The sequence below is a fragment of the Muntiacus reevesi genome, chromosome 6 (genome assembly GCF_963930625.1).
Source record: "Muntiacus reevesi chromosome 6, mMunRee1.1, whole genome shotgun sequence".
In the NCBI taxonomy this organism is placed as follows: domain Eukaryota; kingdom Metazoa; phylum Chordata; class Mammalia; order Artiodactyla; family Cervidae; genus Muntiacus; species Muntiacus reevesi.
In genome coordinates this window covers 95,816,023-95,841,247 of record NC_089254.1, presented here as the reverse complement: position 1 = coordinate 95,841,247, position 25,225 = coordinate 95,816,023, and the positions used below count along the sequence as shown (strand labels likewise).

The 25,225-nt window shown below is 40.8% G+C and overlaps 1 protein-coding gene across 2 annotated transcripts in view; it reads left to right on the top strand.

The window, feature by feature from the left end:
* Positions 1-25,225, top strand: part of DGKI (diacylglycerol kinase iota) — a 491,181-nt gene that overhangs the window by 353,375 nt on the left and 112,581 nt on the right. For both annotated transcript variants that reach the window (XM_065938788.1, XM_065938787.1), the window contains one exon: positions 606-706. In XM_065938788.1, coding sequence (XP_065794860.1) covers positions 606-706 — 101 coding nt within the window. The remainder of the gene's footprint in view (positions 1-605; positions 707-25,225) is intronic.

The window sequence follows — 25,225 nt, the reverse complement described above, 5'->3', positions numbered from 1 at the left end:
CCTGAAGAATGCATTTGGTACATATTTTAACACTTTCTCACCATCTGGGGGTGCTCGGGGGCATCATCGCAGGCAACACTAATTTGCAGTTTGCTTTGAGAAGTGTGCTCGGGGAGTTTGAGGTGTGCAGAGCCGTTTCTTCTTCAGTCCTGCGCTTTCTGGCTTCTTGGTCAGCTTTTCATGTCTTTCTGTCTCGTCTCAGAGCCAAGCCATTCTGGGCATAGCTGCTAAAGCAGTTCTTTGTAGCTCTACACCACTTCTCACCACTTCACATTAGCTACATCTAATTTATTGTGGAACTGAACACATGATATTATTGGAGTTTTTAATAAGTTAGTAGTAAAAAAAAAAAAACCGAGTAGGCTCCAGAAGCATCTTCTGCTCATTCCCATGTTATTACCTAAATTCCAGAAACCTGAGGTTTCCAGAGAGGTGTTCTCCAGAAAATTGCTGTATTCTGGTCAAGAACCCATGCTTCTGGTTTGAGTGTGGACTCTTTTTTTCTTAGCAGAAAGAGTCAGTATTGCCTTTGGTCCAGCAAGGGGCTTGTGACTCTCAGTTCTGTGCTCTCCTTGATATCTGACCTCTTGGTTCTTGTTTTGCAGTCCGCAGTCTGTTCCAGACCGTCTGAGGATCCGGGTGAACAAAATCAGTTTACAAGACTATGAAGGATTCCACTACGACAAAGAGAAACTCCGGGAAGCATGTAAGTTGAAAGTGCCTAATGGGTGTAATGGGATCAGATTGTTTTCAGTCTTTTGGTCCTCCTTGATTTGATGGATAGATTCACCTCTGTCCGGAAGTCATGGTTAAAGAAATAAAGGGAAGCGTAGTAACATGTGAACCCAAAGTGATGCCATATGGGCTGAAGAACATGAAACTAGGAAAGGAAATTAGAATAAAGCAGTTCTGCTCTTGATGCTATGTTAGGATTTCTTGGTTTATTAACTAGTTTAGTCTGAGGTTTACATAAAATGAGAAAAGCATAAAGTTGGTGACACCATATGGTATAATAACATCTAGGAAATTCTTAAGACAGCATGCATCTCTTCTTGGAGACTGTGTAACCAATTACTGTCCTCATTCTTCATGCCGGTGTGACAGTTATCTGTGAAGACACTTCCTTCTCTTCTAGCTGTTATGTGATTATATGACATCTAAGAAAGATCCACAGCATTGTAAATGTCATGGTAAAGTGAGTCATTGATGAGGTGCCAGTGTTTCTGAAATCTTAAATTGAGTCAATGTATGAATTCCTTCTCAATGCTCATATTTTCCATATGCCTCTTTAAATATGTAACCAAGTATTAGTTCACTTTGGTCATCATTTCATATTTATTCAGCATCTGTTACATTCTAGTCACTATTTTAGATCCCTGTCTGCATATGATATATGAAGTAATTGGGGAATGTTGACCAGAAGCAGTTAAGAGTATAGGTGTGTTAGATATTAGGGTTCTGGGCCTTCTTAATTGTGGGGTCTGATAGTCAAGTGCAGTAAAGTTTGACAAGATGAGGGCCAGTATCCAAGGGCACAGACAGGGATGCCAGCAGAGAGAGAGAAGTGTTTTGTAGAACCAGAGATTTATGAACTAAAACTCAAGTTGTTCCCAAGTGTGGACCTGCCTGAAGGTGTAGAAGATACAGATAGTTAAAACCAGCAGGAATGGAGTAGGGGGCACATTTCTGAGCTATGATTCTTGAACTTATAATCTGGAGTGGAGTGTACGGGAGGGAAGTCCCAAGATCCAGGACAGTCTCGGGGTGAGCAGGGACTTTTAGATCTGGCTGTGGCAAAGGGCAGGGATCCACACCCCCACCCCCAGCCCCCATAGTCCAGACACTGGACCTACCAGAGCACCCTGCCCTGGTGTGTGTGGCATCATTTCTATCTCATTCCATCACTGCCTCATCTTCTTCAACCCTCTTCATCCCTTTCTGTAAACATCAGTACCCTTTAGCTTCTCCCCCGTCTTCTCACTCCATCCTTCTCTCTTGTTCCCTTTAGTAAGAATGCTTGGAGGTGGAGGAGTAGCAATTCCCTGAACTTCTGCATTTCCCCCTTCTGCCAATGGCAGATTGTATTTTCTAATGTAAATGAGATTACAGACTAGTGAACAATGTAGGTTAGCCTGTAAGGTGATGGACCTATGTTTGTTTGCAATGGGATATGTAGCTACAATGCAAATTAAACTGCCTTTTAGAGGCTACTAATGATAAAGAATGGTGTTTTATGTGCTTTTTCTTACAAACTTCTAAACAAATAGCTTAAGTTTGAAAAATTAGAAAGATCCTGGATCTCAAGCCAGTAATGTTTTGCAGCTTACCAAGAATCCTGAGGAGAGTCAGTTGGGAGTGGGGAAACATTTGAACTTTTTGACTGACATGAGATTTGAGGCTTATCTGTGGATTCCAATGATCTGTTCTATCTTTTCTGGGGCATTATCTGTCCACTATTGCCAGAAGTAGTTGTGACTAGAGTTTTTACAAGATGACATTTCCTGGCAAGTGCTCTACTCATCATCTCTTACGTGATAAAGCATCTATGTGAGGGAACTTCTGATCTGAAATTGGAGGAGGTGACGTGGTATGAATATAAGTCCAATAAATTCAGTCTTATCTTGGGACCCAAAAGAACAAAGAAACCCTCAAAGAGGGAATTAAGGCATTATCTCATTCTAAAGATTTGAGGAAAACCACATATTAGAAATAAAATGACCAACTCAGTCATTCTGTTTTTAATAAATGGTGATGATGCTTCTCAGATGCAGTTGTTCAGGGAAGTTTGTCCTCAGGGGTTTGTGAATTTATTCTTATTCACACTCACCCTTTTTCCCTGGCTCCAACTTGCAAGAGACTACAGATGCGTGGGAAGACTGACTGTTCAAATTGAGTACAAAGGGGAAAAACCAGTTCAAATCCAAATGTGTAGTACATACCAAAATAGGTTTATTTCAGAAGCGTTAATAAAGTGAGATGCAGAGAATACATTGAGATAAAAGGGACTCTAGGAAGGTGCTCTGACCTGCATCTCAGAAGAACAAAATGGGTGAATCCCACTTCGGTCATTTGTTTATTGTCAACATCCAAGTCTAAACTAGAGCAGTCCTACATTACTGGTTTAAAAAATTAGTTCCCTTTTTTGATTATACACCAAATGATTCATCCAGACAGCATCTGGCTGTTTGCCTTTACTGTTTAATAGAATCTTGCTCATGTGTCTGGCTTATTATTCATATTAGATTATAAACTCAGATGTTTGTTGTCTTACAAAGCCTTGCTTCTCTCTGTAAGGCAGGACTCCATGATAATCACAGAATGGCAGCCCTTTTAATGACTATGCTTATTTTGGCATAGAGAAAATTGGCTATAGTATTTTAAATACTTCCTATCCCCCTTCCATTAGTCCCAACTCACCTGGCAACTTCTCCTTTAAAATATAACAATACAGAGAGGTAGAGTTTTTTTGCCAGTCTCTCCCTCTGCCCTTGTTGATAAATTTCAGACTTACTTATAACAGTTAAAGTCTTTTACCCTGGATTTATGAATTATTAATCCTCAAGATAATGGTTATGATGTCCAAGAGAGGACATTCTATTCAACTTGAATTAGAACATAAGGAGAAAGTAGCCATCTTAAAAAAATAACTCTTAATATAAGGCTTTAATAATTATAGCAGAAACTCAGTCCCATACTCTGAATGAAGTATGTAAATGAGTCCTAATAGAGCATATAATCATATAGTCTAGGCAAAGGGTAATCAGTTTTTTTTTAATTTCTTATATTTCTAAGTACAAAAAGAGTTTCATTGACACATGGCATATAGGTTGGTATTTAGAATAACTTGATACTGGCCAAGATCTAACTCTGTCTCTGGTAAGCTGACTAAACTCTACTTCTGGCTTCAGCTTACTCTGCATGTTTGAATGGCAGATTCAAAGGTTGCTTGGTTGATGATTCATATGATTCTAGGGCCTAAAACACAAAAGTACAAACCAGTTTGAAGCTAATTGAAAACAGATGTAGCCTATAAAGGTAAGAGGTGCTGACATTTTTTGTATCAAATGCAATGTTCAACCACCCTTTTACAAGTAGCTTCCAGTATAATGGGTATTATCTGGCCATTTACAATTTGGTATATCTATATAGTTATAATATCTCAGTATATTATCTGACTGATGATTATGGCTAATTAAATATTTAGGCAGTTGTCCTAAGGGACTGTCCTCATCTTCTGTTTAATGACTTAGTAAAAGGCTCGAAATGTTTGGGTTTGCATCTTGCTTGCAACCTTGACAGAGTAATTTTACTGATGATCAGATCTCTCATCTCTCAAATGAGAATATAATTGCAGCCTCGTAGGGTGCTGAGGGTTAAATGTAATGTTGCATATGAAACCCATGGTGCACAGCCTGGCAACATTAGCAAGTTTTCCCAAAATGGTAACTGTGATTGTTGGGGTTGCGGTTATGAAAGGCACTGCTGTGGCATCGCCCTTCAATCTGCAGGCTCAGAGTCTGCGAAAGTCAGGCTCAGAGCTGCTGCCCTCTTTTTCTGTATCTTCTCATCAAATTGCACACATCATTGCTACCTTCCAGCTCACTTCAAAAAGAGGATTGAAAACACTAGGATCTATTACAGAAAGAAAATATAAGTAACCATTTGATTTACTTTTATTGGGGATGGCTGTGATGGCAAGATATTTCTACCTATGAAATCCTTATTTAGAGATCAGGTCAGATATCTACAAACTCTCTTGAGTCCCTATACATTTTTCTTAAGTGCATCATCTGTTATCCATCACAGAATATTTAAAAATAAGCTTTACTTTTGAATAATTTTAGATTTACACAGAAGTTACAAGGATAGTACTGGGAGTCCTTACGTACCTCTTACCCAGTTTTTCTTGTTGTTAAACATTTTATGTTTTCATAGTGTATTTGTCAGAGAAACTGATACTGCTTTATTACTGTTAACTAATCTCAGGGCCTCCTGTTCTGGGATCTAATCCAGGGTACCACGTGCCTAGGGTCGGCCTGTCTTCCCAGTCACCCCTGGTCTCTGACAGTTTCTCAGTCTTTCCTCCCCGCCCCCCCCCCCATCCCCCAGGACCTTGATTGTCTTGAGGAATACAGACCAGTGTCCTACACAGTATCGCCTATTATGGTTTCATCTGTTGTTTTACTTATAATTAGGTTAGAGTCATAGGTTTTTGGAAAGAACACTGCAGAGGTAAAGTGCTCTTCCCCATCACGTCAGGGGTTACCTGGTACCCACATGACATGCCTGGTGATGGTAACCTGATCTCCTGGGTTAGGTTCTATTGGCCAGGTTTCTCCACTGTAAAGTTACTGTCTTTTTCCATTCCCTGTGCCATTCTTTGTGAGTCACCATATTTTACTCATCTTCAAAACAGGAGAATGTGGATCATTGGATTTTTTTTTATTGTTTCCAGTTTTTATGTTTGACTCACTTGCCTTTAATAAGCATGCCAAAATGCTGGAGCCATTCACAAATCGATGCATCCATGCTTCCAAAAACTATCCATTTGTGTCAGTTATATGCTGGATCTCACCCTAAATGCCAGGCACTGCAAGATGAAATCAGGACATGTAATATTACAGTGTCATTTATTCAGTACACATGTATTGAGTGGTTTCACTGAGCAAACAGTGGTGGAAAAAGAAAAGCAGAAATAATCCCTGACTTGCAGGAGCCTTTCCTCATAAGATGAGGATTATGATAGAGCCATGGAAACACTATGTGTCTATTTCCTTAGTAAACAGCATTTAAATAACTGCAGGAAGGGATGGAATATATAAGCAATAATGACAAAAGCCAGGCTAACCACTAATTAGTTGAATAACCTTGGGCAATGCATTCACCTTCTTTAGGGTTCAGTTGTCTTATCTCCTAAATGCAGTGGTTAAACTCCATATTTCCTCAGAACATACTGTGTCATAATAAATGTTTAGCCCTATAGAAATTACACAGGACTGAAAATTTTTCCTCCTGAAGTGTTTACCTAGGAAAGTTTTTAAAGCTCCAACATCATTCATTGTAGTGATTGCAGGCATCAAAATGTGTTGTGCGTTTTGCTTTGAGTTTGCAAAAAACATGGATTTTTCCCCCTATCGATTGCTTCATCTAAAATTGAATCTTTCCTCCTCATTTAACAAGTTGACAACAGGCTCGTTCAGTGAAGATTAGACCTCCATTTGGTGGATGTAGATGTTCCATTTTGCAATCTGTCTGAGGAGTTAAATGATGTCAGTCTGTCCCTTGAAGGACACTGTCCATTCCTTTGCCAGTGTTTATGCTTATTTCTATTTTCATGAGTTGAAATTTACTCAAGAGTTTTGGGTTTAGTTTCCTTTCCTGTTCTACCCTATCTCCTGTCTGTATCTTCTATTTACCTTTAATAAAAAGCTTGTGTGTGTTAGTTGCTCAATTATGTCCAACTCTTTGCAACCTGGTGTATAGCCCACCAGGCTCTTCTGTCCATGGAGTTCTCCAGGCAAGGATACTGGAGTTGGTAGCCGTTCCCTTCTCCAGGGGATCTTCCCTCTCGACCCAGGGATCAAACCCAGGTCTCTTGCATTGCAGGCAGATTCTTTACCGTCTGAGCCACCAGGGAAGCACATGTATACAGAAACTGAGATCCAAAAACTGAAGGAAAATGTCTAAGGGTCTGACATTCTGACACTTATTTAATCACCATGCTTCTTATTTTTTTCCAGTAGTTATTTTCTTTTATAAAATATTTTAAATAGCATATTTGTTTTTAAATCTTTAGCAGCACTGTTTCAAATGCTTTTTTATATTTAAACTGACATTCTCTTAAGTTACCAGACTCTGGTTTGTTGGACAAGTTTCTGTTTTTGAATCTTCCTCAACCCCCCAAATAAATCATCCGTTCAGAAGTTCAGCTTGTATTGGATTGGCTGAAAAGGCCATTTTTCTGTAAGATCTTAAGGAAAAACCCCAAAAGAACATTTTACCCAACCCAGTATTTATTGGCTACTTAGCATATTTCAGATGATGGGGATACTGAAAAGTGCCTGCCCTCATACAGCTTATAATCCATTTGAGAGACATAAGTGAATAAATTGTATAATACATCAGGAAATTCTATCAGCGGAAATAGACAAAGTGATATAGGACCCTGTTTTTGCTAAGGTGATCAGGGAGAAACTTTCTGAAAAGGTGGCATTTAAGCCGAGACCTGAAAGTAAAGGTTGAATGCACACCTGGGTTTCTGAGGCAAGAGTGTCTCTGGGCAGAGGGAGCAGCCAGTGCTAAGGTCCTGTGGTGCGAACACCTTTGGACTGTTTAAGGTACAAGGAAATCCATGTGGCTGGTACCTGGTTAGTTGGGTAGAGAAAGGTACGAAGTCGTCTTGAAGTCGTAAGAAAGGGCTGGCCCACGGAGGGGGCTTGTTGGCTATGGAGAGGCTTTGGGTTTTATTCAGAATGTAATGAGAAGGTCCAGGAATTATTTGAGAAGGAATTTCACATGTCTGCACTAATTCTGAATAGTTCTGGCTGCTGAGTGGAGAACTGAGTACTGGTTGTGGAAGTAGAACTCAGGACACCAGATACATGACCTACAGGATATTCCACCTGATATGTATGCTGAAAGTTGAGGGAAGTTAAAGCAACAAAATTAGTGTCTATTTTCGAGATAATGCTGGTAAGATCAATTGATGGTTTCGCTGCACCGTGTAGGAGGAAAGGTGATTCAAGAATGCCTCTGAGGTTTTGACCTCAGCAATAGCTCAGTTGGTAAAGACTCCGCCTGCAATGCAGGAGACCCTGGTTCGATTCCTAGGTCGGGGAGATCCACTGGAGAAGGGATAGGCTACCCACCCCAGGATTCTTGGGCTTCCCTTGTGGTTCAGCTGGTAAAGAATCCCCCTCGATGCGGGAGATCTGGGTTTGATCCCTGGGTTGGGAAGATCCCCTGGAGAAGGGAACGGCTACCCACTCAAGTATTCTGGCCTGGAGAATTCCATGGACTATAAAGTCCATGGGGTCACAAAGAGTCAGACAACTGAACAACTTGCACTTTCACTTTCAACTTGGTGCATAGAGGTGGGGCTGATATAGAAGACCCACGTGCAGTCGAGAAGCACAGAGTGAACTAGCAAAATCCAAAAAACTGGAGAGCTTGTCAGTTGAAGGCCAAGAGAGGGATAAATTCTTTTATTTTATAAAAGAAGAGTGACAATAGTGTCAAAGGCTCTGCGGAGGTGGAGGGGGGTGCATGCTACGAACTGGCCATTGAATTTGGGCAAAGGGTGGTTATTAGTAACCTCACAAGGGGTTATAGAAGGAAGAAACTGAGTAGAGTACGTTCATGTGCGAGTGGGAGCAAAGGAATTGATTCCACCTAGATCGCCCTTCTGAGCTGTTTAAATGGAAAGAAGAGAAATGGAAGGGGAGGGTGGATATGGAATCAAGGGAGGATTTTTTTTTTCTGGTTTGTAAGCTGGTTCAGCTCCATAGGCTGGTGTGTGTGCTGATGGACCAGTCCAGGAGAGAGTGAAAACTTGAATCAGGAGAGAGAGAGGGTCAGGTGCAGGAGCAATGCCTTGGAGTATCCAAAAATGGGGTCCAGTACACAGCAGAGGGATGAGGCAAGTCCCTCAGAGGATAGAAGGGAAGACAGAGCTGTAGGTGCAGAGGCATGTAGGTGGGGGATTTGGTACCAAGAAGAAGGAGGAGTTATATCCTATTACTTTTATTTTCTCAGTGACATAAGAAGCAAGCCTACCCGTTAATGGTAGGGAAGGGAAGTGTGTCAGTGGTCAAGGAAGAAAAGAGTTTGAAATAGTCACTTGAAGAGCTATACAGTGAGTTGCCTGGGAGGAATGCTGAGCCACATGGTAAATTTGGAATCTTGAACTCCTTGGCTTTTCAAAAGCACCGAGACCCTGATTTGTCAGTTCCTGGGGATCTTCTTGGCTTATACATGAGTGCACTCCTTGTTTTCCAAGACTCAGATGCCAGGGGAATATTAGGTTGAAGGATAATGATCTTATTTTTAACATAATCCCCTTCATTATCTAACCTTGTTTATGATCCAAAGCCTTGCTTTGTTTACAAGAAAGTAAGAAGTGATTCCAGAGCTTTGCTTTATTAGAAGCTAATGATGTTAGATCTCAGACAAGGAAGTAGCCTAAAGTGTTGATATTATTGTTGTTTTTCAGTTGCTAAGTCATGTCTGACTCTTTGCAACCCCATGGACTATAGCACGCCAGGCTTCACTTTCTGCTGGAATTTGTTCAAACTCTTGTTCATTGAGTCGATGATGCCATCCAACCATCTCATCCTTGGTCACCCCATTCTCCTGCCCTCATTCTTTCCCAGCATCACAGTGTCTTCCAATGAGTTGGCTCTTTGTATCAGATAGCCAAAGTATTAGACCTTAAGCATCAGTCCTTCCAATGAATATTCAGAGTTAATTTCCTTAAAAATTGACTGGTTTGATCTCCTTGCTGTCCAAAGGACCCTCAAGAGTCTTCAACACTGCAGTTCAAAAGTATCAATCCTTTGGTGCCCAGTCTTCTTTATGGTTCACCTGCCACATCTGTACATAACTACTGGAAAAACCATAGCTTTGACCAGATGCACCTTTGACTAGATGCAACAAAGTGATATCTCTGATTTTTAATACACTGTCTAGTTTTGTCATAGCTTTCCTTCCAAGAAGCAAGCATCTTTTAATTCTGTGGCTACAGTCACCGTCCACAGTGATTTTGGAGCCCAAGAATATAAAATCTGTCACTGTTGCCACTTTTCCCCCTTCTATTTGCCATGAAATAATGGGACCAGATGCCATGGTCTTAGTTTTATGAATGTTGAGTTTTAAGCCAGCTTTTTCACTCTCCTCTTTAACCTTCATCAAGAGGCTCTTTAGTTCCCCTTCTCTTTCTGCCATTAGAGTGTTACCATATATGAAGTTGTTGATATTTCTCCTGACAATCATGATTCCAACTTGTGATTAATCCAGCCTGGCATTTTGCATGATGTACTCTGCATATAAGTTAAATAAGCAGGGTGACAATGTACAGCCTTGATGTACTCCTTTTCTAATTTGGAACCAGTCTGTTGTTCCATGTCCTGTTCTGACTGTGGCTTCTTGACCTGCGTACATGTTTCTCAGGAGGCAGGTAAGGTGGTCAGATATTCACATCTCTTTAAGAACCTTCCTCATTTTGTTATGATCCACACAGTCAAAGGCTTTAGCATAGTCAATGAAGCAGAAGTTGATACTGTTTTTAGGAATTCCCTTGCTTTTTCTATGATCCAGTGGTTGTTGGCAATTTGATCTCAGGTTCCTCTGCCTTTTCTAAATCCAGCTTGTACATCTGAAAGTTCTCAGTTCACATACTGCTGAAGCCTAGCATGAAGGATTTTGAACATTACCTTGCTAGCAGGTAAAATGAGCACAGTTTTATGGTAGTTTGAACATTCTTTGGCATTGCCTTTCTTTGGGATTACAATGAAAACTGACCTTTTCTAGTCCTGTGACCACTGCTGAGTTTTCCTAATTTGCTGGCATGTTGAGTGCAGTGCATTAGCATCATCATCTTTTAGGATTTTAAATAGGTGTAATCCCGTCACCTCCACTTAATTTGTTCATAGTAATGCTTCCTAAGCCCACTTAACTTCACACTCCAAGAAGTCTGGCTCTAGATGAGTCACCACACTATCAAGGTTATCCCAGGCTTTAAGACTTTTTTTGAATAGTTCATTGTATATTCTTGCCACCTCTTCTTAATCTCTTCTGTTAGGTCCTTGCCATTTTGAGAACCATCATTTGGAAGTATATTCTTAAGTCTTGCCCAAAGGGATATTTTTCCTTTTGGTTGGTTTATCCTGTGCAACACACACACACACACACACACACACACACAGAGGCAAATAATGACTAATTCTCACTATTTATAGAAGAACTTAGTCTGTTTTGTTGTTATCTTCCCAGGTCACCAACTCTGGTATATGAACTCAGATGGTTGTTACATTTCTTTTTGAAGACTTTCTTCTAAGAGCTTTGTATGGACTTATTACTTTTTCATTCATCATGTCAACATGTGGGTGGGGGTGTCACCACGGCCGAGTCACCACTTTTATTATAATATTTAATAATAAATAACTCTTCAGAGTCTTTATCACGCTTCATAGTTTACAGAGTGCTGTTGCATGCGCTGGCCATGGTCACTGTCACAGGGACACTTCCAGCGGTGGCCTCACGCAGGCTCACGTAGCTGCAGCAGGATTTCAATGAGAATTTGCATCTTCTCTCTCCTAACCCAGTGCACCTTCTAACACACAGTTCTCCTTCTTTGTAAATACACAGCTGGACACTTACAGAAATGCGCTTTCAGGAAGAAATTTGGGATCATAGTTCTTGTTCTCGGTTGGGTTCCCTGGGAAACACACTTTGAGATTTTTGAACTTAATGTGTAGGAGGTTTATTGGAAACACTCCAAGAGGAGAATGAACGTGGAGCGCAAGGAGTAGAACTGGGCCGAGGAACAAACCGAGCCCTGATGTGACTATAACAGAGCACTCCCACATGGACATTTGAGCTGGGGATGGCCGTTTAGAATGGTCCCAACTGAGGCAAGAGTTATTGGCAAGTGTTCAGTCTGTCCGCTGGGAGGAAGCAAGCCATGGGTGAGGTCATGTTCTTCTTAGAGAGGGACTCAGCTGTGAGCTGTCAGCAGAGCAAGCACTTTCAGCAACTGAGAGAATGAGGGCTTCAGTTCCATCATGGATCTGAGGGGCCATTGTGGGAAACATAACTGTTCTGAAAGTACCATCTTGTTTGTATAACCTGGCACCTGCCTTTAAACTAAGACCAGGATATAACCACCCCCACACCCAAATCCTCGAGTCCATCCATTCACTTCACGTGACAGCTATTTATTGAACACTTACTATGTACCAAACTGTTCTAGGTACTAGGAATTAGGCTCATGCCTCACTAACCTTCAAGTTTCTCTCTTTGTAGTATTTTTTGGCCTGTGCTTCCATACTCACTTGTATCCAACTCTTTGTGACCCCACAGATTGTAGCCAGTCAGGCTCCTTTGTCCCTGGGATTATCCTGGAGAGGATACTGGAGTAAGTTGTCATTTATTCCTGCAGGAGATCTTCCCGACTCAGGGATTGAATCCAAGTCTCCTGAGGCTCTTGCATTGGCAGGTGGATTCTTTACCACTTGAGCTACCTAGAAAGCCCAACCTCCCAGCTATTCCAAATTCAGGGTATTGGAATATACACTAATTGCTTTCTTTAGATGTCTCCAGATGAGCTAAGGAAAATGGAAGACTAAAATGTTAATGCTGACCTTTTCTTAAAGGTTCTGTTTGCCCAAACTATTATCAAGCTAAATAATTCTCCATTTGGAATTTGAGTAATTAAAACTGGAAACTTAAACACAGGGTAATATAAATTTCAGGCTATTTCTAGCCAAACATTGTAGTCAGAGATAGCATGATAGTTTGATCCTCAACAAGTTGGATATTTTTTCTGTATGTTGATCCGGTTTATGGGTAAAGATACTGAACTGAACAGAACCAAGGACAGAAATGTATGCTGGTCTGAAAATAACCTCTTCGCAGGTTGATTCAGAACCGCAATTTTATTTGCTCATTACATGGATAAAAGCTTCAGGCCTTCCAAGTTCATACTGTGGAAAGCACTCTTTCTTAATTCTTGCTGGGCTTCCCAAACCACTGATGCACTGCTTTCCTTCTGGAGTCACTGATAAGCAGACTTAGAGTGTTCCCTTGGTTGTCAGATGCTGGCGATGTGTTTTCTTTTAGGCCACCATAGTTCACGTTACTACATGGCAGTTGTCTGCATTGTTTACTCTTTGCTTCCACAGAGAGACTTGGGCCTCTACAACAGATTTTAGGACGTCTTCTGTGACTAAGACTTCATGTGTATCCAGTCAGCTCAGTTCAGAGCTGCATGACTGAATGTCCCTTCAGCACCTGTCAGTGACCTTGCCCATCACTGTCGTGTGTAATGGACAGTAGCATGTTAAACTTGTGAAAGAGATTTGAACCAGTGTCTCTAAACATCATTTTGAGTACAGTATTTAAATTTTGAGTATGGTTATGAATCCTTGCTTTTGAACACATAATATTTCACCTTGATTTTCACATGTATTTGGATAGCCAAACCATGTAGTCAACATTTTCATGTCACTGTTAAGTACTTGGTGGTGGTTTAGTCCCTAAGTGATGTCTGACTCTTGCGACCCCATGGACTGTCGCGCTCTGTCCATGGGACTCTCCGGGCAAAAATACTGGAGTGGGTTGCCATTTCCTTCTCCAGGGCGTCTTCCCGACCCAGGAATTCAACCAGGACCTCCTTCATTGCAGGTTGATTCTCTACCAACTGAGCTCTAAGGGAAGCCCTCCCTGCCAAATACTAGAGTGCTGGCAGTAAATTATCCGTAGTGATTCTTCCCTGTATCCAGGAATTTTGCAAATATTACCTTCCGAATGAATGTACCTGGACAAAAATTACATTATTTTCCAATGTCCATTGTCAGGCACCTTTTAGAACCTCACAGTTAAATGCTTCTGTCATAATTAACACTGGCAGTACATTCCAAGAAATTTTATAAACCACCTTGTTGTACTAGAATTTCATTGTATCAGACAGTAGAAATCATTGAAATGAAATTCCTTTCATCAAAAATAGAACTTTACATCATTGTCAGTAAACTTTCAGATTACGTTGGAAGATATGACATTTTCTAGAACTGTTTGACCTTGACCTTTGGTTTCTATTATTAATTAGAAGACCGTATTGGGCCTTTTGGGCTTCCCTGGTAGCTCAGATGGTAAAGAATCTGCCTGAAATACAAGAGACCTAGGTTTGATCCCTGGGTTAGGAAGACCCCCCCTGGAGGAGGGTATGGCAACCCCCTCCAGTATTCTTGCCTGGAAAATCCCCACGGACAGAGGAGCCTGGTGGGCTACTGTCCAGGGAGTCGCAAAGAGTCGGACATGACTGAGTGACTAAACGCATTGGACCTTTTGCTTTATTTGCTCCTGGATTATTACTAGTAATGTGTCCAGTCTCTCAGTTGTGTTCAACTCTTTGTGACCCCATGAACTGTAGCCTGCTAGGCTTCTCAGTCTATGGAGACTTCCAGGCAAGAATATTGGGAATGGGCTGCCATTTCCTACTTCATTTAACAATAATACATGAACCACATTTATCCAAAGTAGGAAAAAAGAAAGCTCATGTATTGTTAAACATATTAGCCTTGATTGAGTTGCATTCTCTCTGACCCTTTTCATCTCTTCAGAAAACTGCTTCAATGTCTTTTTTTTTCCCCTGAACTTCTCTTTCTTATTCTTTTCTATGTATGCTGATGACTCAAAAGATAAGAAGAAATGAATCAGCAACTCTTAGTTCCCGAGATGACACGATCTGAACCTTGGGTGGATGTCTGGGGAGTGACAATCTCCCCTTCCCTCCCCCCTCACTCTGAAAGTGAAAATTGCTCAGTCGTGTCTGACTCTTTGTGACCCCATGGACTATACAGTGCATGGAATTCTCCAGGCCAGAATACTGGAGTGGGTAGCCGTTCCCTTCTCCAGGGGATCTTACCAACCCAGGGATCGAACCCAGGTCTCCCACATTGCAGGCGAATTCTTTACAGGTGAGCCACAAGGGAAGTCCAAGAATACTGGAGTGGGTAGCCTGTCCCTTCTCCAGCAGATCTTCTTGACCCAGGAATCGAATTGGGGTCTCCTGCATTGCAGATGGATTCTTTACCAACTGAGCTATGGGGGACACCCCCTACCTGCTTTTTATTCTCCAGACTTGAGAATATTCTTTTCCCCAGTTCTGCCTTTAACAACATTCTAACTCTGAAGTCCCTTTCAGATATTTTAGGTGCTAACAGTTGCCTTTGAGGCATTTATAAGTGCTTCTTATCAACCATCTTTCCAAGGGCCACTTACTTTTATGTTATTTCTATTCTCTCTCCCTCCCCAACCTCCCTGTCTCCTGCCTTCTTGGTTTTTCCATCCTCCCTCTAGCTCAGCAGGCCACAGTCTGCTGTGATGTCACAAAGTGTGTGTTACCACCTGGTAACTGCCATGGCCACTCTAAATCCACCTGGCTCCTTTCTCTCTCACCATCCAGTTCATTATGGAGCTGATTTGTAATATCTCCTTCATGTGTCTCTCTCTAACCTTTACTGTTCCTCCTCTGTTCCATACTCTAGCATTGCTCATTTCATTTACTGCTCTAGCTTCCTAACTCACCTTCCTGCCACTCAACTTGTCTTCTATAAGTTTGCCTTCCACATCTCTGCCAAAGGATTCTCTAACATGTTGTCAAAGAAAAGTTGCACGGGAAAAGTTAAACAGCCAAGGAAGACTTTACTCAAGACTATTACAATAGAGGTCAAGACAATGGCAAGTGAACTCTGCTGTAACACAAGACTGAGACTTTTCGAGAACTGGGGTGAACAAGTGGAAAAGTACTGGAGGACTTGAGTCAATTTGATTAGGCTGTCTGTGTTTGCTAATTGTCACTTATTATCCACCTATTGAGGCTAGGAACACGAGTGCTATCTTTCATGAATGATTGCATTTCTTTTTTGTTGGTTTATTTTTAATGTATCTGTTTCCAGTTTTTTATTCATCTTATTTCTATTATTTTTTGTTATTTTTTGGCCATGTCACATGGCATGTGGAATCTCAGTTCCCTAACCAGGGATTGAACCTGGGCACCCTGCAGTGGAAGCATGGAGTCCTAACCACTGAACTACCAAGGAAGTCTCCAACAATTACATTTCAAAGAGATGGATCCCAGAGTGTTAGGGAATGACATCCAGGGTTGTTCTTTGGAAATGACGTCCAGGGTTGTAGAACCAGCATACAGCTGGGAAAAGATTTACCTCTCAAAAGGGCAGAGAAATAATTTATAATTGCAAGTTTTCCAAAGTAAGTACTGGGGACTTCCCTGAAGGTCCAGTAGCTAAGACTCTGCACTCCCGATGTAGGGAACCCAAGTTCAATCTCTGGTCAGGAAACTAGGTTCGGCATGTCACAGCTAAGACCCAGCATAGCCAAATAAATAAAATATATATTTTTTAAAATAAAGTACTCTACAAATGTGAGATGAGGGCCATTCAGTCAGGGAAAAGCTTGTCCAAAGTGTAGTCAGGTTGAGGGCAACATTAAGCCCCACTTTAGTCAATGTCAATCTGAAACCATTTTGTGCTGCAGACTTTTGTTCATCTGCCAATCCTTTTGAGAATAAAGTGCCAGCTCCTTAGCATAAACAAACCAACCTCTGGCCGTGGCCTCAGCCCTTTCACTCTGCACCTCCCTAACTCCCCCAGTCCTGAGCATTTCCTGCTTTTCATGCCTTGGTTTCTTAGAGTCGAAGGATGATCTAAGATTTAGAGAAGTCCTTTTGTCTAGAAAAACTCTTGTGTCTTCTGCAAATGTCATTGTTTTCTTTACTTGGGAAATACCTCCTTAGGGGAGTGGATCCTGACTGTGGTCCTGAGTGCGCCTGCTTTGGGGCTATCAGCCTTCTTAGTACAGTGCGTATCATCAGTAGGGTGTCTACGTCACTCCCCTTTTCCCACTCTCCTATAACACCTTGAGGGCGGGAAGTGTGTCTTTCTTGGTGTTGTATGCCCAACTCCTGGCATGGGAGTCTGGCATGAGACTGTCCCTGGCACGAGAAAATCCTTAAAACTTGTTTGTTGACTAATTAAGTGTATGATTTGTAGACCTGAAAAATATTTTGGCACAGTCCTTTATGTATACAATACATGTTTGCCAAATTAAATGAATATGAATACCATAAGTTGTTATTCAAGATTATTACTGCCAGAGTGTTTAAAAAGAAAAGTGACTTGCCTGTTCCTTGGCTGGCCTTCGTAGGTTATATAGCATCAGGGTAAATAGCAGAATTTGACCTGTAGTTTGAAACCCACATTGGTAGAGAACCTGCTGGTTTCTGGAAAGCACATTCTTCAAAATATCATCATCGAATCAAATGCAATGAAAACTACATAGTGACTTTTATCTTATGGGTGACATTTTAAATTAACTGTGGAGAGGACTCGGTTCAGCTCAAGCCGTGAAGTTCAAACTCTAGGATTATTTTTCATCACAAGCACCAGGGGTTGTGAAACTTTTGACAGACCCAGGCACCGCACGGTGGGATAGAAAGGTCTCAGAGTGTTATGTTTCCTTTTGAATGCTAATATGCCTATTAATTTTCCCTCTTAGTTCCAGGTGAACAGTGGCCAGGTAACAATGACAGGTTGTTGTACGATAAACCTGTGGTATGCAGGGAGAAAATTGGACTGAACTATTGCCAACTCATTCTGTCTAATTATCATCAGGCGTAAGTTAGAATTTTCGTGCCCTGATAACCTCGACACATTCAGAACTAATGAGGTAACATGGAAAGATTCCAGGTGTCCCCTGCCATCATCCCTTAGGGCTGTCCTTTCTCTGGTCCATGACCTCCCCCCCTTGATGTCCCCCTCCAGCCCCTTACCATCTTGTTGATTTTTTGAATAGTGGTTACATTCTGGCTAAGAAAGCAAATAATGTTTGTTTTTCTGTATGTCAATATTTTCTGGTAACAGCAAAGTATCTGTCCGAGGGAAACTCAGAACAGTTTCTTTTTTCCCTCTTTGCTCTTGATTTTTTTATTTTTTTTAAATCAATAGACATTACTTTTTTCCCCTAATTTATTATTATTATTTTATTTTAATTGGAGGCTAATTACATTACAATATTGTGGTGGTTCTTGCCATACACTGACATGAATCAGCCATGGGTGTACATGTGTTCCCCACCCTGACCCCCCTCCCACCATCCCAGCCCTCAGGGTCATCCCAGTGCACCAGCCCCGAGCACCCTGAAACATGTATATTATCATATGTGAAATAGATCGCCAGTCCAGGTTCGATGCATGAAATAGACACTCCTTTTTAGATCTACAGAAAAATGAAGTCACAGTGGAGCTCCATGATCCCCTCAACCACCCTCCAGCCTCCAGCACACATAGTTCCTCCTACTGTTCACATCTTGTGTGAGAGTGGTACATTGTTAGAATTGATGCAAAAGCAGTAGTGTATTCTTATTAACTAAAACCCGTACTTTGCAATAGGATTCATTCTTGTGTTCTACAGTTCTATGGGTTCTCACAGAGGTGTGACGTGTGTCCACCTTGACAGTATCATACAGAACAGCTTCACTGCTCTAACTACCCCCGTGCTTCATCCGTCCATCAGTCCCTCCCCGAAAGTCCCGGGCAACCACAGATCTGTTTGCTATCTCCTTGGATTTGCCTTTTCCAGAATTCCATATACTTGGAATCATGTAGTATGTGGCCATTTCAGACTGGCTTCTTTCCTAACACTATGCATTTAAGTTTCCTCCTTTATCTTTTATGGCTTGGAAACTCTTTTCTCTTTGTTGCTCAGTAACGCTCTATTGTGTGATAACCACTGTGTTTATCCTTACACCTATCAAAGAATATCTTGGTTGCTTCAAAGTTTCAGCAGTTATAAATAAAGATGCTATGAACATTCATGGGCAGATTTTTGTGGGGGCCTAGTTTTCAACTCATTTGGGTAAATACCAAGTAGTTCAATTGCTGGATCACACGGTAAGGGTTTGTATAAATTTGTAAGAAACTGCTAAGCTGTCTTCCAAAGAGTCTCTCTTCCAAAGAGCCTCCAAAGAGGCTCTACCATTTTGCATTCCCACCAACAACGAGAGTTCATGTTGCTCCAGGTTTTCACTGGCATTTGGGATTGTCCATTTTTTTCTATTTTACCTGTCATAGTAGATGTGTGATAGTGTCACATTGTTGATTTAATTTTCAATTCTCTAATAACATATGAATGGAAAGCCCAGTGGTTTAGCGGTAAAAATCTGCCTGCAATGTGGGAGCTTTGCAGATTTTGGTTCAATCTTCAGGTCAGGAAGATACCCTGGAGCAGGAAATGACAACCCACTCCAATATTTTTGCCTGGGAAAATCCATGGACAAAGGAGCCTGGTGGGCTACAGTCCATGGGATTACAAAAGAGTCAGACATGACTTAGTGACTAATCAACAACCCTTACAGACTACCTTAAACATATTTTTCATATGCTTATTTGTCATCTGTGCATGCTCTTAGGTGAGATGTCAGTTTAGATCTTTTGTCCACTTTTTAATTGACTCTTATTGTTGAGTTTTAAGAGTTCTTTGCATATTTTGAATGCTGGTCTTTTATCAGGTATGTGTTTTGCCAATATTTTTTCCCCACTCTGTCTTGTCTTTTTGTTTTCTTAACAGTGCCTTTCACAGAGCAGAAGTTTTTATTTTGAGTCCAAGTCATCAACTTTTTCTATTATGGATCATGCTTTTGATGTTATTTCTATTATAAAATTTAACTACCAAACCCAAGCTTACCTGGCTTCTCTCCTATCTTATTTTCTAGGGAAAAATTTCTTTTTCAGACTGTTTGCCTCTTAAGACTGCGTATTATTGTTTTTGTGTTGCTCAGTTGTGTCTGACTCTTTGTGACCCCATGGACTGCTGCAGCATGCCAGCTCCTCTGTCCTTCACTATCTCCCAGAGTTTGCTCAAACTCGTGTCCACTGCATCCGTGATGCTATCTAACCATCTCATCCTCTGCCACCCCGTTCTCCTCCTGTCCTCAATTTTTCCCAGCATCAGGGTCTTTTTAAAACTGCTTATAAATTGATAGATAGCAATGATTTGACAAACTGTATTGATTATGTCAGTAAACCTAAAATTAATGCTTAAGGAAATGTCAGCCTTTTAAAAGTGTATCTCTGAAGAGTGTTAGCATAAACTACATTCATTTTAAGATTGTCTGTGTATTTGATGGTTTTGCCCATAAAGTTCAGAATGCGTTTCTGTTTTACAAATTTTTAACCATGTTGTTACATTTATTGTTCTTTTCAGAAAGCAGCAACCTTTTTATTTAGCCTTAACAGAGCCTTTGCAATTCTCTTATTTTTCTGTGTATATTTAGAGCTTAAAATCCCATCTTTGTAAACCTTTGCAGTTTCTGAGACGCTTTTCCCTAAGGTCTCACACCTTCTTTTAATGATCCCATTGAAGATATCTTTGTTTGTGATTTGAATAGGTAAATAGCTCCTTTAGCTGCAACTCTGAACAGGGATTGCACTATAATTGCTCATGTGTCAGATAATTAAATCCCTTTTTTCTTTTTAAATGCTGAGCTTTTACCCCCTTTCTTTCCATCGTGATACCTTGTTGAACACATCACAGTGTCTTGCAGGGAATGAATTAGCTGCTGTGCAGTTTCTCCCTTTTATAAATCTCAGTAACAGTTTCATGTGGATTTTATGGCAAAGGTGGCTCTTTCTTGCTTTGGCTCCAAGGCTCGTTGCTTGTGTCATAAAGCAGCCAGCTGTGATTCCTTGCAGATTTGGTTGATTCTTTCATTTATATGCTTTGATTTAGGCTCTGGCCTTTAGAAGCTTTGGTGCAATATCATCTGCTGTAGAAGTCACTACATTTGATCTGCTGAAAGTGACTTTATGAATCGCTGGTACATGTTGATATGGAATTAGAAGAAATCCCTGAATTTAATAAGGCTTATGGGAATGAGTATAGAATTGATTTGCGGATACTGTGTTCTGCAGACACTGACATCTTTAATCCTCACCATGATCCAGGTACCATGATATCTGTCTTTGCATGGAGACTTCACATACCATATGGGAGAATAATCAAGGATAAGATAAGTTCATTGAGTACTCAAAATGATCAGAAACATCTGCCATTCTGATTTTTCTAAATAGTTATTTACCAAGAATAAACAAACATTAAAATGAATGTTTTAATGTAGTTTAAACCTATCCCAGCAAAAACTACCAGATTAATGATATCAAATTTTCACAACCCAAAACTAATGTTAAGTAAATGCTCTATCAAAAATCTGAGGGAAATATTTTTAATATCTTGTGCATCTGACATAATGAACTTTTTCCACTTCAAGTGAGACCATGGTTTCACATTTAGTTTGTGCTGTCAATTAGCTCATCAGCTCCATATGGGAAATTCTAATGCTGTCATTTTAATAGCAAAACCAATCACATGATTGTCCATAATGATTCTGATTAAAGTCAGATATACTCTTGCTGCCTCTAATGCCCCCATAATCCTGCTCACAATATTTTAGTAGCATATAGTTCTTTATAAAGTAAGAAGTAGTTTAATTCTGTGATCTTACATTGCAGATACGGTTAGAACTTATCAACAGTTTGACTTATCACAGTCTCAGAAGCTGGCCTATTGGGAAGGGAAGGGAATGGTGTTTCTTTAAAAGTAAAAAGGGGAAGGGAAGTGCGTGTCTTTAAAGGTGACCCCACCCCTGCCAGGTATGTTTATGAAGCATATGTGTGTCTTGACTCATAGTTTCTGAGTCCCAGGGTCATACTCCTTTGTCCCAGACTGAACTTGCTCACCTTGGCCTTGCTTCCGGAGGGTCCCAGCCTTTCCCCGGTTCTTGTGTAGCTCTGGGTATAGGACTTGTCACTCTGCCCTCACTCCTCGGTCAGCCTGTCACCAGTTTCTGGCTTCACTGCTCTGAACTCAGTGTTGAAAGGAGAGACTTCATCACCTGTGAGGCCCAGGATTAATGTGAAGGAGGGATAATGCAGGAGACAGGCTCTCTGGTCAGAGAAGCCTGGGATGAAACCTGGGTGCTCCATGTGGTAGCTATGACCTTTCAGGGCATGTTACCTCATCTTCCTGAGACTAGGTTTCCTCATTTTATAAATTGGACTAGTGATATCCACCTCTTAGGATTGTGGTAAAGATTAAATAACACCATAAAACAAGTACATGGTTTGTGTTCAATACATTGTCTTCTTTTCCTCTTCCCATCCTCCTCGGCCTCCTTCCCACCCTGCTCTTCCTTTTCTTCCTTCTCTCATTCTTGCTCCTCCTTCTTCGTATCACATAATCATTACTGTCTTTTCCCTCTTTTGTTGCTCAGTCACTCAGTCATGTCTGACTCTTGGCAACCCCATGGACTGCAGCACGCCAGGCTTCTCTGTCCTTCACTGTCTCCCGGAGTTTGCTCAGACTCATGTCCATTGAGTCAGTGATGCCATCCAACCATCTCATCCTCTGTCTCCCCCTTCTCCTCCTGCCCTCAGTCCTTCCCAACCTCAAGATCTTTTCCAGTGAGTCAACTCTCACATCAGGTGGCCAGAGTATTGAAGCTTCAGTTTGAGCATCAGTCCTTCCAATAAATATTCAGGGTTGATTTCCTTTATGATTAACTGGTTTGATCTCCTTGCAGTTCAAGGGACTCTCAAGAGTCTTCTCCAGTACCACAATTCGAAAGCACCAATTCTTCAATGCTCAGCCTTCTTTATGGTCCAACTCTACCATCCATACATGACGACTGGAAAGACCATAGCTTTGACTAGATGGACCATTGTTGTAATATCTCTGCTTTTTAATATGCTATCGAGGTGTAGCTTTGAATATAGTATGGTTTAGAGTATGCTCCCAGAATATACATATGCACAAAGTCTGTTCTGGCGCAGTTGGCTAGCCCAAAGGTGGAGATGGGATTCACTAATAGAAGAAAACGAATGACTTCAGCTACCCTCCTCCTGCTATCACTGTTGCTTCTCCAAACCACCAGGCTGAGGTTCAGAACAGCTGTGTGAGGATGATCACTCCTCACTCGGTCCAGCAGAAGAGTTTTGCATATGGGAACCCATGAAGTTTGCAGTTTTGTTCACCTCAGATTCCTGCACATTGTGAATTCACTGACCTGAATGCAGCTTGCTCACACTCCTGTGTTGGTACCAGAATAAAATGGCTACAGAGATCTTGGGGAGCGGGGAGGGGCGTTCATTTCAGACTTGGTCCCCAAGGATCTTTTGTCTTTCTTCAGTCAGATAGCTTATTGTCTTGAGGAAACACTTGGGTTGTCTTTTGCATCATATTTCTGACTCTTTAAAAATGTTTTTCAAGTTTCCTTAAGGTGGCTCATATGTTGAAGAATCCACCTACAATGCAGGGGACCTGGCTTGGAAAGATCCCCTGGAGGAGGGCATGACAATCCCCTCCAGTATTCTTGTCTGGAGAATCCCATGGACAGAGGAGCCTGGTAGGCTACAGTCCCTGGGGTCGCATAGAGTTGGACCAACTGAGTGACTAACATACATACACACACCCTCTGAAAAATATTTTATAAGTTTTCTGAAAACTATAGGCATTTTCCATGTAATTGCTTCTAAGAATGTTGGTTTTCAATGTTTTGGGCAGTTTAGTTCCATATATAGATATCTGAGCCTACATCAGGTTTATTTCCTGACTCTGTTCATCAATTGTGCTGAAATATATATTTTAGAAACCATATTTCATATATTTTCTTTTAGTGCATATATACTTTAGAAGTTTCTTATAGATAAAAGAGTATACGTGTGTACTGGTTGCTAGAAAATTTTGAATTTGTTAAAGATGAATGGTGTTAATTTATTCACTACTTGACATAAATTTGCATAATGACTTCAAGTAGTCCTAACTTCAACTGTAGAAGACAAAATTAATTAGCATGACCTGTTGGCATTTTATTTCAGACATAAAATCCAGAGCATGCGATGTGAAATATATAATGGATTTCTCAACCAATTAATTTAATCACCTTCTGGATTATGAGGCATTTAAACAAGCAGAGATAGGGAGAGGAGGTTAATGGAGGCCATGGTGAAGCCTGAGAAGAAAGCTAGGGTAGTGCTTGTGTTTTAGCTATAGAGAGGTAATTGGTAGTATAATTTTCTCAGGGCTGAGAATCACCGGTCAACTCGACAATATCTTTCCTATTTCTGTACCTGTATTTGTCACAATTTGGTCATTGTCTTAGTCTGCTTGGGCCACTGTAACAAAATACTAGCCTGGTGACTTAAACAATGGAGATCTATTTTCTCTCAGTCCCGGAGGCTGGAAAGTCTATGATCAAGGACTTGGTTGATTTGGCCAATTTGGTTTCTGGTAAGAGTGCTCCTCCTGGCTTGTAGACTGCTGGGTTCATGCTGTGTTCCCAAAGGGGGAGAGAGAGAGCATGCGAGTGCTCTGTGGCATCTCTTCTTCCAAGGGCACTAATCCCATCATGAAGGCCCCACCTTCATAGCCCCATCTAACTATAATTACCTCCCAAAGAAGGCACATTTCCAGTTACCATTGTATTGGGGTTAGGACCTCAACATATGAATTTGGGGGGCACAATCATTCAGGTTATGACTATAATGTTAGCTCAGGTTTCAAACATGTTAAAACTCAGATGCTTCTTAAAGGATTAACCCTTTAGTTAATTATTATTCATTTATACTAAAGTGCCAAGAAGGATCTGAAAGTATATTTTGATAGAAGGAGAGTCAGAGAAGTCATTAAGAAAGGTAGGATATAGAGTAAGGGAAATAAATTTGTCCTCAGTCAACCAAGGAATACTACTGCTAGAAATTAGGAAGCACATTAGATCCAACTAGGTAGGGGCAAAGACCAAAGAAGTTTTGTTTGTTGGATTTTTGCACTACTTGTGGGATGATTAACACATGGATGGTTTTGACATATATTACATCTGGTACTAAGGACATTCAGCTTTTTGGTTCTACAGAGAACAAAACCATAATGCTCATTAGCCACATATGTTTCTTTAAACTTTAATTGCATTAAGATAAAAATTCAGTTTCTCAGTCACGCAAACCACATTTCAAGGACTTGGTTTAACATGTGGCTGGTGGCTCCTGTATTGGACATACAGAAAGGTCTGTTGGACATTGCTTCTCTAGAGACTTCTGAGGCCCAGACAATGCAAAGTGGTAATCCTCCTGCTTATTATATAAACACACCCACAAACAAATACACATGCCATGATGAGCCATGAAGTTATGACTGCTCAATGTGCCTGGTGTCCATTACTAGAGACGGATTGCAACAGTAGGTTTCATGTTGGGGCTTTAGATGACTTCTCTATTTTTTCCTATTTGATACTAATTTAGAATTTTTTTTTTAATTCACAGAAAGAATTACAGAGAATATACAGTGAACTTTGGCACCACTATCATTAAAATCAATTGCCACAGATAGGTTGTATTTCTTATTTTCAATTCTGAAATACTATACACAGAAATATACAT